Here is a 19,401-nt window from a genome sequence, read left to right on the forward strand (position 1 = left end):
GCATTTTAGCCCTTTCTTTTGGTTATATAGAACTAGGTTGTATGTAATTTTTTGAGTATAATGAATATTGGTTGCTTCATAATTAAAAATAATAATGAAAGATAAAACTCAAGCCTGTTACACTCCGGGAATGACCCAAAGTTTAGGAATTTGTAATTCTTTCAGTAGATTTGTGAAAAACTTGAATCCACATGATTCATGGTCTCAACATAAAGTTTCCAGAATTGAAGTCTGGTTTTAGAGTTGTCTTTGAGGTTTTAATATATTTTGCATGTGTTATAGGATGATCCCATTTGTGTTTAAAAAACTTGAAAGGACATATGAATGCGTCTCTACAAATGCATATAAAATCTTTGTATTACCTTTTTAAACATTTTTGTAAAAATGTGAGAATTACTTAAAAATACTCTGGTTTCTTTCAGAAGTCATTCCTTTATATTGTACAACCTATTCTCTTTCTCAGTGGAATCACTTTGCTTTGTCTTCTTGTATTTCTCATAGCTTTAAGGGTGTAAGCCTAAATTAAGTATGGTGGGAATATTGAATGTTATTTTTCCGTAATTTTAGTTTGTTTCAGATAGGATAGGAGTACAGGCATGCTTTAAATGTCTGGTGTAGGTAGAGTGTCAAGACTATAAAGATGTACACTTAAACTCGTTTTTAAGAGTATTATAGAAGAAAGGAAAGGGAATGGTATAGAATTTGAAGCAGACATTATATGGGTCTCACTGTATTTTTAAAAGCATATGTTAGAAATAAGACATTTAAAGCTGAAGGTGTTTTAGAAATCATCTCTTACTGCCTTCATTTTATAGAGGAGGACACTAACATTTTTGTGATTTTGATTCTCCCCCCACCCCCATTATAGTGACGCCTTTGACATACAATATGGAGTAGTGGTTATCCGCCTAAAAGAGGGTCTGGATATATCTCATCTTCAAGCACAAGGTAAGTCTTGCTTGAATAAATGTTTTACTTTAAAAATATAAATGACTCTGTTAGTTCTATGTCATTCTCACAGATTCTTCAATAACTTTAACATTTACTATCTGTTTTGTGTCATGTACTTACTGTATGGCATTTGGAAGTGAGATCTTTTCAGCTCCACCATCTTTTGAGAGTTGGCACCAACCTGGATGATGGCTGGTGATTATTAATGGAGAGAATAAAATTCAGCGTAAATCATAAGTTTAAGAGAAATAAGCATGAGTTATGGTTTTAGTTTGGCCAAATTTATAAAAATACATGGTAAATACTCTAGAGAAAAAAATGTTAATGACTGCTAAATCATCATTTTCATGTTTATGAAGGTCATGCTTTTTTTACACACAGGTATATTAATAATGAAAACTGAACTTGGTAATGTCATTTTCTCTGTCTTCAGAAAAGACCCTATAAGTCATTTTTCATAACTTTTTCGTTTTGAAATGATTATAGATCCATAATAAGTAACAGAAGAAATAATACAGAGGTCCTCTGTACCCTTCATCCATTGCTCCCAGTGGTAACATATTGAATATCTATCATTATACGTCATAACCAGGAAACTGACATTGTGACCATTTACCCACCTTATTCAGATTACACCAGTTCTACTTAACACTTGTGTGTGTGTGCTCATGAACATGTGTATAGTTCTGTGCCATGTATCACATGCGGTTGATTCATATAACCAGCACCATAATCAAGATACAAAACTGTTCGATCGCCGCAAAAATCTCTCTTGTGCTACTCCTTTATGCCTCCACCATGCCCTTCATCTCTCCCCCATCATTAACCCCTGATACCCACTAATCTCCTCTCCAACTATGTAATTTTTAAAGCATTCAAAAAAAATGTTTTTAGATGAAACTTTAAACCTAACTAAGGTATACTGATTACTTTTGCCACCTTAATAAAAACTGGGAAATTCTGTACCCTTTGATGATTTCCTGGTAGTTTAACAAATATTATAAGTTTAAGAAATTGCATACCTAATATTTTACCCTTATCAATTAATTAACTAAATCATCAAAAATAGCTAAGCCTAAATAGCTGAGAGGCACATCATGAACTTTTGTCACCTGTTTATATATTTAAACAGTTGTAATCCTCCCCCTCCTCCCACCATTTTAAGGGTATTGTGCAGTTTTGAAAGGAACGCTTTGAGGTCTTTATCCATGGAACACAAAAGTATGGCTTGCTGAAAATGCATTTTCTTACTCCGGAGTAGGCCTTGCAAAATACTGTTTCAGTTCTCTCGTGAGCTGCCAGCAATTGAGGTTTAGGGTACCTGTTAACTGCACAATTAGTTGTGTTCCCTGTCACTCTCAAAAGTATGACAATTTGACTAATCAATTACATATATAGTTGTGTAATCCACTGTGATTTGAGTCTGACTAGAACTTTAAGAAAACATTTTCATGTGTTTCAATTAGGAAAATTGTTTCGAAGGTCTTGTTATTCGTCATCAGGATTTGGACACAGGAATTTGGTTCAGCACAGGATCAAGAGCACAGGCTTTGGAGTCAGATCTCCTTTGAAAATCCCAGCTTTTTCTCTTAGTACATAGCTCTGTAGCCTGGGCAAATTTGCTGACTTCCCAGCTTCAGTTTCCTCATACCTTAAAACATAATTATTGGGGTGCTTGGGCTGGCTCAGTCAGAAGAGCCTGAGACTCTTGATCTTGGGGTTATGAGTTCTAGCCCCACGTTGGGTGTAGAGATACTTAAATAAAACATTAAAATTTTAAAAAGGTGATTATTTCATAGGGTTGTTGTAAAGAAATGTCTGCAAAGTTCTTAGCATAGTCGTTTCTCTTGTTATTTCTCATCATACACACAAATCAGTGATGAGGATTATCTGTCACCGATCAGTTTCTTATGACATTTGTCTTCGTGTCACATGTGTTCATGGTGGAAGTTAACTGTTTACTAACTACTTCTCAAAAGATACAAAATGGAGAAAGTGCTTTAAAAATGAAAAACTGGTACTCTACCCTGAGTTGATGTCCTGGTTTTGTCTCTATAGTCAGGGGTATAATTTTTCAGTATTGTTTGTCATCTTACACATATGTGAACATTTGTCACATTTTACATATTTTACATGTGTAAATGACTTTGAGAGTAGAATTTATTCACATTCTATACACTATTCTTTGGTCTGCCACTTTTATGTTCTTTGAATCTCACTCATTACTAATTCCTCAGCACCTAATTCACATGTCTGATACTTAGCCGTGGCTCAAGATATTTGAGTGAATAGTTCTTTCAAAACAGATTATCACATTTGTTTACCTAAGAAATCATGTACTGTAAACTTACTATTTCTTCCTAAACTGTGCTGTGAACTGTTATTTAATTAATATACCATGGTGCTTTCATTAATGGTTAAAATAAGATTTAGATAATAATTTGATTACTTTCATGTCCATAGAAGAATTATTGTCTTCACAAGAGAAATCTCCCGGTGTCAAGGATGTGGTACTAAGTATGGAGTACAGTAAAAAATCGGACTTAGATACCTCCAAGCCATCCGATGAGAAAAGTGTTACACACAAAGGTAATTTTTATTCAGACAAGAAATGTTATTAATGGTAATGTTTAATTTGGGGAGAAGTGGTTTTTATTATATAACATGTCTTATTAAGTAACCCATTCTCTCATTTGTACTGTTCATTTCTAGTAGATGAGGTAAAATGGACGGCTACAACATGATTAGCTATTTTTAAAATACTAAAGTCGATCGTAGAACAGAAGCCATGCCAGTTAATTATACACTACACTAATACCTGCTTGTATATTTTTATATATGCTTTAAATGAAACAATTTAATTTAAAGCCTAGGTTAAATCTGAACTTGGAAAGTAACATGGTAATTTTAGAGTAATGTGATAGAGCATAAGATAACCCTGGAAGAAATGAAGTTGACCACAAATCTACATAATTTTTTTGTAAATCAAGATATTGAAATACCAGGGATTTTGTTTACATGCTGACATATTTAGAATACTTTTTACATCTACTGTACCTGGAGTTGTTGAGGTAAAACCATGTAATAAAAAATCACATGCAGTTGTATTCCTCACTTAGTCTCTGAAGGAACATGCTATTGGTGTTTGGTTACTGAACTGTTTGGCCATAATTGCACACCTACTACCCCTGGTGGCCCATGTGGTTCAGGCCACACAAAGGTCTCCAAATCTCCTGAGATGCTGAGATAATTTCATCCATAAATCTGTGTCATGTTTACAAGACGGAAAGAGGGATGACTTCCAAATCTTACTCTCCCGCCCTCACTCTCCTACCTCTGTTCAGTCAGTATCTCCATCTGTCCTGGTCCCAGCTGGCACGCAACAAGAAAAATCTGCACTGTAAATCATCAAACCATATCATGCTTTTTTGATTCCTATCAAAGAATTACCATTCTTTTTCTGAAATCGATCACTTTGGGCAAATCCTGTCGCTGTGAAATCGATCTTTCCCAGATTACGTAGAAGCACTGCTGTTACTTAATATTTCTTTGCTCCTTAGTTACATTGGCTGCTCAGAGTAGTGGTAGTTGAGGCTTTAGTTGAGACCCATTTTCGCTTTAAGTTCTTTGCTGGCTTGATTATAATTTGTTTCCTGTTTCATCTCAAAACACTATGAAAGATTCTAAAACTGCTTTTAATGTTCCTGCATTTACTTTTAGTTTATGGTATACATGCTCTCATTTTCTCTTTTTATTTTTGTTATCATTTTCTTTTTCCTAAAACCGATCCTTTCTTTACTGAATCTGTTAGGAATTGATAGGTAAAACTATGATGGGAAAGGAAGAAGTAATAGTCATCAAGCATCTACTCTGTGCCTTTCACATTGCAGTAGGTGTTTTCTACACATTAGCTCATTGGGAAGCTTGGGAAGTCATTATTTTTAGAGTAGGAACCTGGGGTGAGTACATACCTGCTCACCTTTTTATTTTGAAAATGTCAATAGCTTTATTACCTTCAGATACCTTTATATATCTTAGTGTAAATTATTTTTTAAGTGTCAGGATTTCCTTAACATTTTTTGAGCTCTCTGAAATAAATACACCATGTCCGCATTTATATTTATAATTGTTATTTTTACTATCATCAAAGACAGTATCAAATATCTACTTTATAAGAACAGTAATACATAATCCTATAAAATTAAATGTAATAATTGAAATGTTCCCTAAGAGGCATAAGAAATTAGCATTCAAAAATAGCATTAATTTTATTTTGTGTTTATTTTCTATGTAGCCAGTTATTTTCAAAATTAACATAGAAACTATAGAAAAGTTTATATAATTTAAAGGTGTTCAGAATTAGAAACATTCTTGTGTAGTCACCGTATAATTATAGGTGTTCGGTATGTCTTTCTTGGTTACTGTGGCACACAGCATGCAAGGGGACAGAAAGAGTGCCCTTTGAATACTTACTTTGTGCTAGGCACTGAGCTAAAGGTCTTTAATGCTTGCAGCATAATGATCTGAAGAGGTATGTATTGTTCACCCTTTTACTAACAAGGAAAGTGAGGAGTTAACTAACCATTTCAAGCTGACGCAGCCAGGAGAAGCGTTAGAGGGAATCCTGGAATCCTGGGAGCCACTTGACTCCAGAGCAGTGTACTCTTCCCTGTCCGGGTCTGGAGTTTTACATGCCTCAGACACCTCACATAAGCTTATCTGAAGAAGAACCTGAGATTAGCAAAACTGTTAACCCCAAGAAAATACTTAAAGATACCTAAATACAGATTGACCAGTACATGCATACAAACATATATACATGTATATATATGCTTACGTTTTATATATCAATTGATGTATATATGTATAAATAGTATTTTATATAAACCAAAAGACTCTGTCTCTGATCAAATTCCTTCCTGTTTCAAGTGGTGATTAGTTTTTACCAGGACCGGATATCCATTAAACGTTTCTAAAAGTAACTTTTCAGTCATTTGCCCAGTGATGCAGTGGCAGTGTTTAAAATTCATGTGTTATCTGCAGTGTCAGTTTTTAACGTCCTATTTCAATTCTATAAGCCATAGTTGAAATTATTTTCAACTGATTTCAAGTATGAACATTTACAAGTTTAAAAATCGTGTTCCAGTTTTTGTCAGTTTTACAGGAATACAATGTAGGGGTGAGCGTTCATCAGTAGCCCTGTTGGAGGGGTCTAAAATATGTTTGCTTTTAAAACTCCTCAACACTCAGTGTAGAAGATATCTATTTTCAGTCTTGATTATTTTTCACAGACTGTCTCATCATACTATGCTCTGTTTATAAATGTGCTCTATTTACATTTTCATTATTAATATAAAGACAATTAACTTATATTTTGTGTTTTTTAAACATAATCTAGATGAGGAAGAGGATGGCAAGACTCCAACTCAACCACTGTTGAAAAAAGGCAGGCATTTTTCATCATTTTGTTTTAATCCCCTTTTTCATACTGTTAACTCTTTAATTCCAACTTTGCTATTTTCTTTTTTTACCTTAGTTTTTATTTCCATGGCAAGGTGATGCTACAGTTATTTATTGAATGCAGATTAGAAACATTATCTTTAGTCCAACTAAAAAGTATAAGTCATCCCAGGGAAAGGGAGTATATCAAAGGCAAATTACTTTAAATCATCATAGCATTTCTGAAATACTCAAACCTTGACTGTCAATACCAGTTTCTTATTTTAAACTGCATGGTTTAGGTGCTAAACAGAGACACTGAAATGGGTCTCTTTGCCAGTGTCACTTGCATTCTTTACCATCAGGTGTACCAAGCCAAGCCCTTAATTTTGATACTAATATATTTTTCATTTCAAAAATTACAATATTTCTCACAGCCCTGCTGCGTTTGGGAGATACACAGTCATGTCCCCGGGCATGACTTTTATGAGAAGGAGATAGAGGTGAGAGTTACGGAGCAGTGTGGTTTGGCAGCCATATTATGTCATCATGCACAATCATTCGTCATGTTTGTGTGTATCATGGCAGCATGAGAAGTGAATGACAGACATCCTGCAGAAACAATCAGATTTCCTCCTGTGGATTCCTGCTTTTAAAAATTTGCTGTAGGAGTCTCATAATAGTCATTTGCTTGCTCATAGAGTCAGTGCTGAGTTTTTTTTTTTTTTTTTTTTAAGTTTTTAAGTTTTTAATTCCTGGGAATATGGGAACTTCCTTGGTATATTGCTCTTTAGATCTGCAGCACGTGGTGCCCTCCAAGGAGTTCTACCATCTTTCTGTGCCTCAGAGAAAGATGTGTGGTTATATGGCTTTAGCTTTTTGCATCACAAACCAAGGGGTCAAGTTAGGTAAAGATGAGGGTGTTCTTGCTTAGACTCAGAGGTTTCACTGTGATAATTGTTAGATTGTATTCATTCGTCTTCCACTTCCCTCTGTCTTTTATATTAATGATGACATTTTATGTAAAATAATTTTTTGATCTTATATTAATGATGACATTTTATGTAAAATAATTTTTTGATCTTTAAATTACTGAGGAAAAAGATTACAAAAGTGATACGTTCATGGAATAGGCATAAGCCTCATTTGTCCAGTTAGCGTAAAACAACTTCTCAAAAATCTCAGTCAATTATAATATTCTTGATTAGTATTGGTATTCATGCTTCTCTTTCATTAAGAATGCTTCAAAATATTAGAAATTAGGCAAGATAATTTGGATGAGTTAAGCTGTTGTAAAGATGTATTTATCTGTGAACGTCTTTCAAAAGTACATTTAAATTATAAACCACTGAAAGCTTATGATGGATGCCATATACAACTGTCTGCATTATAAACATTTAAATATACAAGAGTTAGGAAATTATAGGAATTCAGCAAAAGAGACTTGAATATTTATCTCCCTTACATGTTATTTTTCTGCTTCATCCTTTAGAATCCAAAGGCCCTGCTGTGCCCTTAAATGTAGCTGACCAAAAGCTTCTTGAAGCTAGTACACAGTTTCAGAAAAAACAAGGAAAGAATACTATTGATGTCTGGTGGCTTTTTGATGATGGAGGTAAGGTTGTTACCATGCTTTTTAGCAGTTTTACATGTAGTGAAGTTGTGGGACTATGGGAATAGTACTAAGAAATGACGTGTCCTTTTCATCCCTAGACCCCTTTCCAGTTTTGTCAACATTCCCCAAAGCACCAGGATTAGTTTCAGAATCAGGTGTTGCACTTAACTGTTACCTCTTCAGTGTCCTTCACTTTGCAAGTTGCCTACTTCTTGAGCTCATGACCTTAATATTTTTTGGGTTTTGTTGTTTTTTTTTTTTTTAATCGACCAGTCTGAGAATGTCACTAGATTTGAAGTGCCATTTAATCTTTTGTCATAATTAGTTTACATTATGTAGGTTTTTGGTAGAAATATTACAGAAGTGACGCTATGCTCTTCTGTCTATATCTCAAGTGGGACATGATGTTTGTTTTGGCTCATGACTGGTGAAGTTAGCTTTGACCATTGAGTAAGGTGGTTTTCACTAGATTTTTAGAATGAAAAGTTACTGTTTCCCCTTTTTAATTACACATATTAGTGGATGGGGATTTACTTTTGGATTAGGTAAATATACCATCATTTCTACAACTTTTACCACCATCTTTAGCATCCTTTGATACTTTGGCCTGCTCTTATCATTGGTGTGGTGTGTTTGTGGTTGCCAAATGGTGATTTTCGAATCCTGTTATTTCTTCCTCTTAGTTGGCTTCTTACTGTAAGGAAGAGCTTTCTCTTTTTTTCTATCTTTGTGAACTTATAGACTGTATTCAGTGTGAGATGATTTGTCATTCTCATTATTTGTTTTGATGTTCAGATCGTTTCCATATTTGGCCAGCAAGATCCTTTGTAGTCTGACTTGTGTGTCCATTTGTCATGTCCCAATCATAAGATGTTCCAGACTTACTTTTGTACTTTGCCTGTACCAGCCATTGAGTCACCTTTTACCCGAGGAACGCTGACTGCTCTTAGTGGAGAATGGTATACAGAAACAAAGATACGCTCGTTGCCACTGCAGTGTCACTGCTCCCAGGCCCTCTCAGTAGACGGGTCTCAGAAACTTACCATAGATATGTTAGTACATGTAAGTATAGATTGAACACCCATTCCAGTTTAAATACTGCAGGGTTTAATCCAGCTTCTTCCTTCTTGGAGTTCTCATTTGAGAGAGAAACCTGGCTCCCACTAGGTTCAGTGAAGACTCTCAGTTCCTCAGTCCTCGTGTATGTGACTAACCTCCCGGTTCCATTGGGCTTCCCTCCTTGTTCAGGCCTACCTCATGGCTTTCTGTCTGAATTATTAAGGAAGAACAGATAGAAAAATATTGTTAAATGTGGAGTTTTAGCAGACATTCTTTTAGAGATTAAATTGAATTAAAAGGTCTTAATTGAGAAATTAGCATTTTGTGAATGATTTTTTATATTTTTATGATTTAGGTTTGACCTTATTGATACCTTACCTTCTGACTACCAAGAAAAAGTGGAAAGACTGTAAGATCAGAGTGTTCATTGGTGGGAAAATAAACCGAATAGACCATGACCGGAGAGCGTAAGTGTATTTAAATGGAAGAGCATTAATCTAGCCATAGTTCACTATTATAGTATATTTGATAGTATAAAAAAGACACAGTCCAGAAAACGTCAGTCAGGTTGTCCTATACTGAAGCTGAAAATCTTGTTAAACAACTAAAACCTCATTCTCTTTAATCTTTATGTTTACGTTGTAGATAGTGCATTTTACTGATTCCTAATATTTTTTCATATATTGACATTTTAGAAAGTCTTTGTTAAAAATTTGCAGCATTTAAATGTTAGGCATGTAAAAAATCAGTGGATGTGCCTCCAAATCACATATTCCCGTGTGAGATACATTCTGTAGACTTGAAGACAACAGAAATGAAGGATGCCGCGGTCATCCCTTGTCTTACTCCGCTGTACTGTCCCCATTCTATTTCTGGTTGAGTGATTTGCTACATACCCCACATCTCATCCCTGACCTTTTCAGCACACACTATACACTCTTCTCTTGAGTTCACGTTTGAAAAGTAGAGCTCTGATGATAAGATGCCTCTGCCCAAATACTTGGAATTTCCTCTCTGTTACATTCCATAGAAAGTCTGTGCTAAAATATGACAAAGCCCAAACCCTCTGTCCTGTTCTCCACACTGTGTCTTACCCCTCACTGTGGTGCGCACTGGTGCACCTGCCCTGAACACACATGCTGTTTCAGGCTTGTACCCCTCTCTGCTCTCATCTCTACTGTAAACAGCTCCTCTCATGAAACACTCCAGACTTTCAAGTCCAGCATTGCCGTCACTTTCTTCGTGACACTTGCCCTAATGTGTTTTATTTTTATACCATTGTCTCCCCATTAGTTGTTACCCTTCCTTCCTCAGTAACAGTATACTTGGTATCACTCGCTGCATTCTAGGTACTGTATTAATTTATTTTTGTATCTTAGATTTGAGTTTCGTGGGCCCAGTGACACATAGCAGGCACTTAATAGATCTACACTGGAATTCAACTAAATGTCGAGTCATCTCACATAGTGAATTATGCAAGAAATACTAGAAATAATTCAAAAGTTAAACCTGGAGCAAGTCTGTTTTCTAATGTCTTAATTTAGAAAACTGTTTTCTTAAAAATAGAATCCCCTTGTGCTGACAGCTTTTCCTTTGTGTTTTTTTCCACTTTTTTGTTGGTGCCACCAAGGTTTCCTTGCCATCTATGCCTCTGAAAAGGTATTTCTTTACTGAAAAGTCAGAGGCTTGTTGGAGCTTCTTTTTCATGTCTGTCCCAGTCCCCCTCCCCCTCAAAAATGCTGTGAACTTGATCTGCCATTAGTTACAGCTTTTGATGGCCCCCAAAAGTCCCGTTTGGGTCTTGAGATAGGCATTCTTCATGGATGGAAGAAGAATCGAAAAGTAATTAAACTTAACAACTGTTTACTAGTTTTTGTGGAAATCCATATAGTCACCAATATAATCTGTCTAAAAAAAGTTTTAACTGAAGTATAGTTGACATATATAGTTACGTTGATTTCAGGCGGGCAACATAGTGATTCCATATCTCTTTATGTCATGCTCACCACAGGATTGCTACCATCTGTCCCTGTACAGCGCTATGAAAATACCATTGACTATATTCCCCAGGCTGTACCTTTCATCTTCGTGACTTGTTCATTCTGTAACTGAAAGCCTGTATCTCTGACTCCTTGTGACAAAAATTAAATTTAAAAACTAGTTGCCCTCCAAATTTCATTATTACTGTCTTTCCATTCATGATTGGATACTAAGGAGCGATTCAGAGAAAGTGAAAGAATATAACTGGAGTCTCTACTCAGGGAATTTTGAGTTCTACTCAGTTGAATGTACGGTGTGAACTAACACAGATGAACTTTATTCAGCACCTGATAACGGTTTTCCTATAAATGATGCTTTTCAGATACAGTGATTCAGCGTGAAATGGAATAAAAATACATAGATGCAGCTTTTATGTATCTCAATGCTTTTCATTTTTGTTTTAGGATGGCTACTTTGCTTAGTAAGTTCCGGATAGACTTCTCTGATATCATGGTCTTAGGAGATATTAATACTAAACCAAAGAAAGAAAAGTAAGTTCTTGGATAAATTACTCTGTATAGATAACTGATTCTTTTATGGATGACCTACTCACATATTCCAGTAACAGATCATTCAACTTAAACTAATTACCTGGAGGTTTTACCTGCTGTTAGCATGTGAAGTCAACTTTTTAAAATCTGGTACTGACAGTTGGCATGCCTGTAGCTGTTACTAAAGTAAGTGTAAGGGCTTTCAGTTTTCAGAGAATTCAGTTAGTGCTTTACAAGTAATTTCTGAAAATCCTAATGCCACAGAAATTCCACATGGTTCTTTGAATTTCCACTGTTCATGCCTATATTCATTACCACCACTCACTCAATTCCTACTCCACATTATATATTACTTTTCACTGTTTTGCCTTATTAGTAAAATAGGAGAATCAAAAATTAGCCTGTAATAGTTGCAATCAGAATTCTCAAGGGTCAAGGGAAAGTATACTCATGGAATAATCTACCTGAAAATGGTACCTAGAGATTGTTATAATAATATGTATATTTATGTTACCAGGCATAATTTTAATTATTCTCAAGTAAATTGAATAAATGATGAAGCTGGTTTAAAGAATTTATCTTAAATAGAAAATAATAAGGTATACTTTGTAAGCTTATAATCAGGGAAGGATTTGTTTCCTTTTATAAAACAATATATGCCAGGAACTTTGTACGAAACTTGATACTGAAAAATATTTTTCACATTCATAGGGGATTAGAGTGTTTATGTTCTTTTACTGTCTCTTATCCTATTAAATTATCTTTGTATCTAGAGATTAATTGTGCATCTTCTTAAATGTTAAGTATCTGTGTGTTCCTCCCTTCAGAATATTCTAGTACCTTTTCTCCTACTACTGCTCCTTTCATTCAGTGGTACTTGAACTAGGAAAGGTTTTGAATATTTTGAGTAAAGGAACAACACAATTTGACGTATTGCTCAAAAGGATCATTTTAGCTATGGTGATGGAAATGTATGTAGGTTGACGGGGGGGGGGGGGTGGGCATAGGAGCAGGGAGTAGATACAGAGAGATCATTGTTAGCAGTTCAAATTACAATTCTGTTATTGTGAATATGGTTCTAAATCTCTCATCAATTTGAGAAACTAGAGATGGCTGTTTTCTGAATAAGTTGCCAAAGAGATGGTTATAATTAGGGTGTGGAAGTGAGCAGGAGAGATGGAAAACACTGACTTCTCAAATTCTAATTTAGCATTTACGATCTTAGTGTTAAGTAATTCAGATTGTGATTGTCAGTTTTTTTTAAGTATTGTAGCATTTGATGAAATGATTGAGCCGTATAGACTTCATGAAGATGACAAAGAACAAGATATTGCAGATAAAATGAAAGAAGATGAGCCATGGCGAATAACAGATAATGAGCTTGAACTTTATAAGACCAAGGTATTATTTCTCTTCTGCTTTCTTTTCATTAATGTTCCATTGATTTTTTAAAAAAAAAACGTTAAGATAGAAGTATCAAGAACTATAATTTGTTGTGGGAGGAACCAGTCTTGTAAATTCAGTCTCCTCTAAGTTGGATCTGTATGTGAACAGTGTGTGTAAATCATTAGGTCTTTTTTAAACTAGGGAACAGAGACTTTTATTACACCAAAATTATTTTGGTTTCTTTCTGCTTACTTCTATATAGTTCTATGAACCACACTAGATTCCACTTTTCCAATGGTCTAGGAATGACTTTGTCTTATTTCCTTTCAGACCTATCGGCAGATAAGGTTAAATGAATTATTAAAGGAACATTCAAGTACAGCTAATATCATTGTCATGTAAGTAATGTCTATACTAAGATTTTCTTCGGTATTCATTTTATGATAACGCGATTAGGATTAATTGCCATACCAAGTACATACGTATATATTTCCCAGTAATGATCTAGTGGTTATAAGTAGGAAAAACAAACTTTTGTTAATATACTTCAAGCATACGGAAAAATCACTTAAGGTAGGAGGAAAGAAAAGCAAAAATCTTAAGCTTATATGAATCTAAGTAATTCTTTACTACAATAGTCTATTATGGAATTTTTCCTTTCTTCTTTTTCCCACCTTTTAAAAACTCCTTGGCTTTGAGGACACTCCATCATATGTGGGGTATGAGGTCCTCAAGTTAAACTTTGGACCCTGAGGTGGTGGAGGGCACCTGGCTGGCTGAGTCTGTAGAGCGTGCCTTTCTTGATCTAGGGTTGTGAATTTGAGTGTGACATTGAGGGGTGGATTGTACTGACTTAAAATAATTTTTTTTTGAGAAAGAGAGGGCACAAGTAAGCCAGGGGCAGAGAGAGAAGCCCAGCTCACCTGAAACGGCACTCAAGCTCATCTGATGCCAGACTTAACTCACGAACTGTGACATCATGACCTGAGCCGAAGTCAGATGTTTAATGAATGACTGAGCCACCCAAGCACCCCTCCAAATCAGTTTTTTACTGTTAAACTTGCCTTAGATTTTTAAAAAATCTTAAAAAAAAATTGTAGACCCCAGGCAGCATCCTCATAGAAATAGCACCATAAAGTTACCTTGGGGGTTTAATGTAAAAAGTGGTTCCTGTCTGAATCTGTTCCCCCAGTTTTCCACACACAAACTTTACATACAGACACTCTGTCCTTGCATTGAATATAGATGTTAATGCTCTCTAGCTTTTTTTTTTCCTCACTAAATCAGATTCGGTAGGTATTACTTGAACCTGAATTTTCTGTCATGGAGCCTGGGTCCTTCAATAGGTTAAAAAAAAAAAAAAAAAGCTCAGTCCTCCAAAAACATCCCAAATGATGAAATGAAATAATACTAGAGAAATGTTGTTTTGATTAACAAAAAAACAATACACCAGAAGATTTCAAGTTTTGCTGCTAATGATCAGATACTGTAATGGAATATGCTAAAACAGAAGTCTAGAGAGAAACAGTTGATAGGGCAACTGGTGACTACTACCACTATCTACAAATTGGCATGAAAGACCAGACAATTGAGTGGCTCAGTCCATTGAGTGTCTGACTTCAGCTCAGGTCATGATCTCATGGTTCGTGGGTTCGGACCCTGTGTTGGGCTCACTGCTGTCAGTCAGGATCCTGCTTCAACTCCTCTCTCCCCTTCTCTCACTGTCCCTCCCCTACTCGCACTTTCTCTCTCAAAAATAAACACTAAGAAAATTAATGAAAGCCCAGAGAAATAAGAGAAGTTGAAAATTAATACATAGAATTAATTATGTTTCAGTTTTGTTTATCCATGTGTAGTTTCTGCTTTCAAAATTCAGATACAAACAGCCCTTTCTCCTAAAAGAATTCTGTCCTTCATGAAAAAGGGAAAATGTGAGGTTTAGCGTTAGATATAAAATGTGCTACAGTTGATAGAAACACTTATTTCTATTCTTACGGATAAATTTTAAAAATCTTTTGTTCAGACATGTGAAAGGGAGAATAGTGATCTATGAGTATAGTCATTGTTACGCTATGTTCAAAATTTGCCACGCTCAAAAACAATGTGTAACTAACCAAAGTAATTTTTAGTTAATATTACTAGGGACTCCATATATAATTTTTATTACATTTTCTATTTTCAACTTAAATGCATTGCCTAATTTCCTTTCTCTTTTTGATACCAGGAGTCTCCCAGTTGCTAGGAAAGGTGCTGTGTCAAGTGCTCTCTATATGGCCTGGTTAGAAGCTCTATCAAAGGACCTACCGCCAATTCTCCTAGTCCGTGGGAATCATCAGAGTGTCCTTACCTTCTATTCTTAAGTGTTCCGACACAGTGGACAGCCCTCCAGATGGTACTTTAGTGCCCAGTGGAGTAACTGAAATCTTCAATGACACATTAACATCACAATGGCGAACTGTGACTTTTCTTTCACTATTTCATTAATTTGAAAGCACACAGGGAAGTTGCTCCATTGATCCGTGTATGGAGACTTCAGTTTTAGTCAAGTCTGTATTTCAATCTGAATGAATGATGATGATTCCTTGTTGCTGGACTGAAGCTCATGAGAGTAAAGTTTTCCTTTGCTACTTGAATAGCAATAAAAGTGTGTTATTTTTTGATTGATGAGAGGAGTACAAAAAGCCTTTAGCCTTGAGGTGCCTTCTGAAATTAACCAAATTTCATCCATATATCCTCTTTTATAAATTTATAGAATGTCAAATTTTGCCGTCAGCTATTATTTTTATTTCTAGTCTCTTCCACCGTGAAATGAAATGGACACTGCTTTTCTTCTTCCACTGACCAATTAGTGTTGAGTACTGTATGTTTTCTATTACTTTTGTAAAGGTAACTGTTAGATACTAAAGATGAGAATTAGGGCAAGTTAATGAAAAATGCAAAAAAAAAAAAATGATAACCCAAAAGTGACCCCAAAGGTTAGGTTTCTGTGGGTTTATATAAAATGTAGATCTAGGAAAAAAAGACCCAATAAACCTTTCTTTGTTTTGTTTTTTTTTAATCTCTAATTGGCTATTTGTATTTTTATTTGAAATCTTAGGGACGGTTGAAGATTTATCCAGTACCTCTATATACCATGCTGAAAAATCTCCTGTTGTCATTCTTCAGACCAAAGTCCTCAAAATCATTTGTATCTATTAGAAGGGAGATCTGTCCTAATTTATAGTTTTCCTCAAATCTTGAGGGACTTTTAAGAAATGCTAAAAGACTTTTCTCGAGGAAAATTAGATAAAATAATGTCATCAAATAGACTATTTCAGTAAACAATATGTGGAATCCCACTGTACCATCATTTATAAATCATTAAAATATTTAATGTTTCATCAAATGGTTAAATGGACCACTGGTTTCTTAATGAAATGTTTTTAGGCTTAATTCATTCAATTGTCAAGTATACTTAGTCTTAATTAATACACTCAGGTTTGAACAGATTATTCTGAACATTTAAATTTAATCCATTCTTAATACTTTAAAACTTTTGTGTTAAGAAAAACTGCCAGTTTGTGCTTTTGGAATGTCTGTTTTGACATCATAGTCTACTAGTACAATTTTGACAGTGCGTACGCACTGTTACTAAAAGCTTTATATACAATTATCAATGTGAAGTTTTTCATTTTTTATTCAAGGAAGGATTTCCTAAAAACATTTCAAGGGATAGATGTCTGCATATATGTATGTGTGTATGCATACGTATATGCATACACAGATGCATATGTGTATATAATGACGTTTATGTTGCTGGTGTTTTTGCATTTTAAAGTGATCCAAGATTCATTGGATTAAAATTTTTTTGTTTTGGTAAACATAAGTTCAAAATGAGATTGAAAGGTAACAGGTTTCCTGGAGAACAAAGGTGATCATTGGAAGGGCATGTAACTTCACACAGTTACTGTTCAGTTAGAAAATGGAGAACACGTCTGCTACAATACTGTTCAGTGAGTTCATTGGCATAAGTCTCCGTGGTGAAGAATGTATGCAGGTTTTCATGAATCTTGATAGAAATTCATAAAATTACTACTGTTGTCAATAGTGCAGTCTTTTTGCTGCGTGAGCATAAACTAAATGAATAGAAAAGTGGAGATCTGATGATAATTTTGAATTCAGAATGTTAAAATGAAGTAATTGTTTTTCCAAATTTTTTTCCCTACATTATAACTCACAGCATTGTTCCATTTTATTGCAGGTTTTGTAGTGTTTTTGGGGAAAGACAGTAGAAGTGTCATATTATTCAGTAAACAATATCGTGTTTGAACTTTTTAAATGGATAATAGGGCATGAATTGAGTGCTGCTATCTTGAAATGTGCACAGGTACACTTACTTTTTTTTTTTTTTTGGAATTTTTCCCATTCAGGAAACCATCATTGTGATCTGTACTGCAGGAACCAAATGTCATGCATCATACATATGTGTATAAAGTACATAAAATATATCTAAATATGCATAATGGGGGGAGGGTAATATTGTCTGTGAAATAATGTAAGAAGCTTTTCACTTAAAAAAAAAAAATGCATTACTTTCACTTAACACTAGACACCAGGTCAAAATTTTCAAGGTTGTTGTAGTACTCTAATAAATTTCAACAATTCTTAGAGATGCTAGCTAGTGTTGAAGCTATTCTACTCTGTTTTATTTATGCTGAATTTGATTATTTTAATGCCATTTTTTTTTTTTTTAGTTCTAATCATTGGTGATAACTTGGAAATAAATATGCAATGGCATTGGACAGTTCATTATTTCTATAGGTAAATACCGGGTTTAGAGAGAATGGTGGTGTTAAGCTGATTATTAAGGGTTAATTAAATCAAATATTTATTTGTTACATTATTTCATTTGTACTTTAGGTTTCCTTTTACATTCTTTTTATATGCTTTCTGACGTTACATATTTTTAAAGACTATGGAAATAATTTAAAGATTTGAGCTCTGGTGGATGTTGATCTACTAAGTTTGAAAATGTAATATTTTGATAATACTGTACTATAACTGTCACACACCTGCTTTTCTAACGTTTTAATGTGGAATATTGCAGTTGCTGCTTGTACAGAGGTTACTGCAATAAAGGAAGTGGATTCATTAAAACTACTTAATGTCTACTCTTCTATTTTATCTGTTTTGGAAATCTTTGTCAACTTTGTGATATACCCTCATTTATAGGACTGTTATTTCACAATATCAGAGTTTTTTAGTGGCTTTTACTGTAATATTCATGCCTTGGAAAAGTTGTATGAAATTGTTTGCTATCCCTGGGCCTTTGTCCCTAAGCCTCATAGTCCCTGTCTTTTCTTCAGAAGACTTTTGGCTAAGCTGATTAGCGATTCTATAAAACATTTTCGCTTTCTTATTTGAACATTATAGTAAGCATGTCATATATGCAGGACGGTTAAGTTATCTCTGTCTTACTCTTGAGAAAGCAACTTGGTGCAATGTAGGGAGTTTCCTGAGGTCATGTGGCAAATAAGTGAAGAATGTTGCCCGAGAGCCCAGATCTTTCATCTCCTGGGGTATCTCTATTACGCGTTCACTGCTGCCTGATCCATAACTAAGAGGTCTGGGATAGACTGGCTATTTCCAAACTGCTCGTCCATGTCTGCCAGCAAATGTGTGTTCAGGTAACGCAATTAAAGTTAGAAATACAGAGTGGCTACAGGCTGGCTAATACATCTGAAGCCAAATAGAGGTGTCCACTGCATGATCTTTACTTCTTGCTTATTGTCCAGTAGTCTGCTATTCAGGGTCCTTATTTCTTTGGGGACTTAAAAGGGGGTTCAGAGGCAACTATGAACTATGAATGTGGCATTTCCCAGTATCATAGTATCCAAAGGTTTTCCAAGCGGGGATGCCATTCATCTTTGAGCCAGCAGGTATTTTTTGTTCATTCACTGGGAAGAAAAGATAAATGCATGTGATACAATTCTGTCTTTATGGACCAATAGGATGTGTGTAGGTACAGAACCAATAGGTGATAGTTTAATGTTGAACTCTTGGAGGAAAGATGGCACAAGTCCTGGGACATGCTCATCAGGAAGTACTGTTTAGCTAGTTGAGAGAGTAGATACACATAATGTGTTGGTGGGTTAACCAACTGGACATACATACTTTGTTTGTAGACTCCTAAAATACCTAAAGATCTAAGTCTTGTTGCTCTCTATGGAATCCGGAAGCAGGGGTCAGGTCAGAGACCTCTTCAGATAGGCTATTAAATGGCAGTATTAAGAACTTCAGCCCAGTTTTTCCTCTTGAATCTTCCAATGAATTTTGTGTTATGGCTAGAAAGCACTGTTTTAGGGGAAACATGAAGGCCTCTGAATTTGTCACCTTCTGTTGTGCGGCCTTAGTGTTCACTGTACTCACAGATGAGGAACT

General features: G+C 35.1%; 1 protein-coding gene across 1 annotated transcript in view; it reads left to right on the forward strand.

Moving 5' to 3' along the window:
* Positions 1 to 18,120, forward strand: part of SLC12A2 (solute carrier family 12 member 2) — a 109,443-nt gene extending 91,323 nt beyond the window's left edge. The window contains exons 19-27 of the mRNA XM_047084140.1: positions 869 to 948; positions 3,415 to 3,540; positions 6,350 to 6,397; positions 7,883 to 8,005; positions 9,420 to 9,531; positions 11,509 to 11,595; positions 12,861 to 12,996; positions 13,312 to 13,379; positions 15,206 to 18,120. Of these exons, the coding sequence (XP_046940096.1) occupies positions 869 to 948; positions 3,415 to 3,540; positions 6,350 to 6,397; positions 7,883 to 8,005; positions 9,420 to 9,531; positions 11,509 to 11,595; positions 12,861 to 12,996; positions 13,312 to 13,379; positions 15,206 to 15,341 (916 nt within the window). The 3' untranslated portion in view covers positions 15,342 to 18,120. The remainder of the gene's footprint in view (positions 1 to 868; positions 949 to 3,414; positions 3,541 to 6,349; positions 6,398 to 7,882; positions 8,006 to 9,419; positions 9,532 to 11,508; positions 11,596 to 12,860; positions 12,997 to 13,311; positions 13,380 to 15,205) is intronic.
* The last annotated feature ends 1,281 nt before the right edge of the window (positions 18,121 to 19,401 follow it).

This window comes from Lynx rufus, unplaced genomic scaffold, assembly GCF_022079265.1.
Source record: "Lynx rufus isolate CCGP_SWC_20201006 ecotype Redwood Valley unplaced genomic scaffold, mLynRuf1.p SCAF_1, whole genome shotgun sequence".
In the NCBI taxonomy this organism is placed as follows: Eukaryota; Metazoa; Chordata; class Mammalia; order Carnivora; family Felidae; genus Lynx; species Lynx rufus.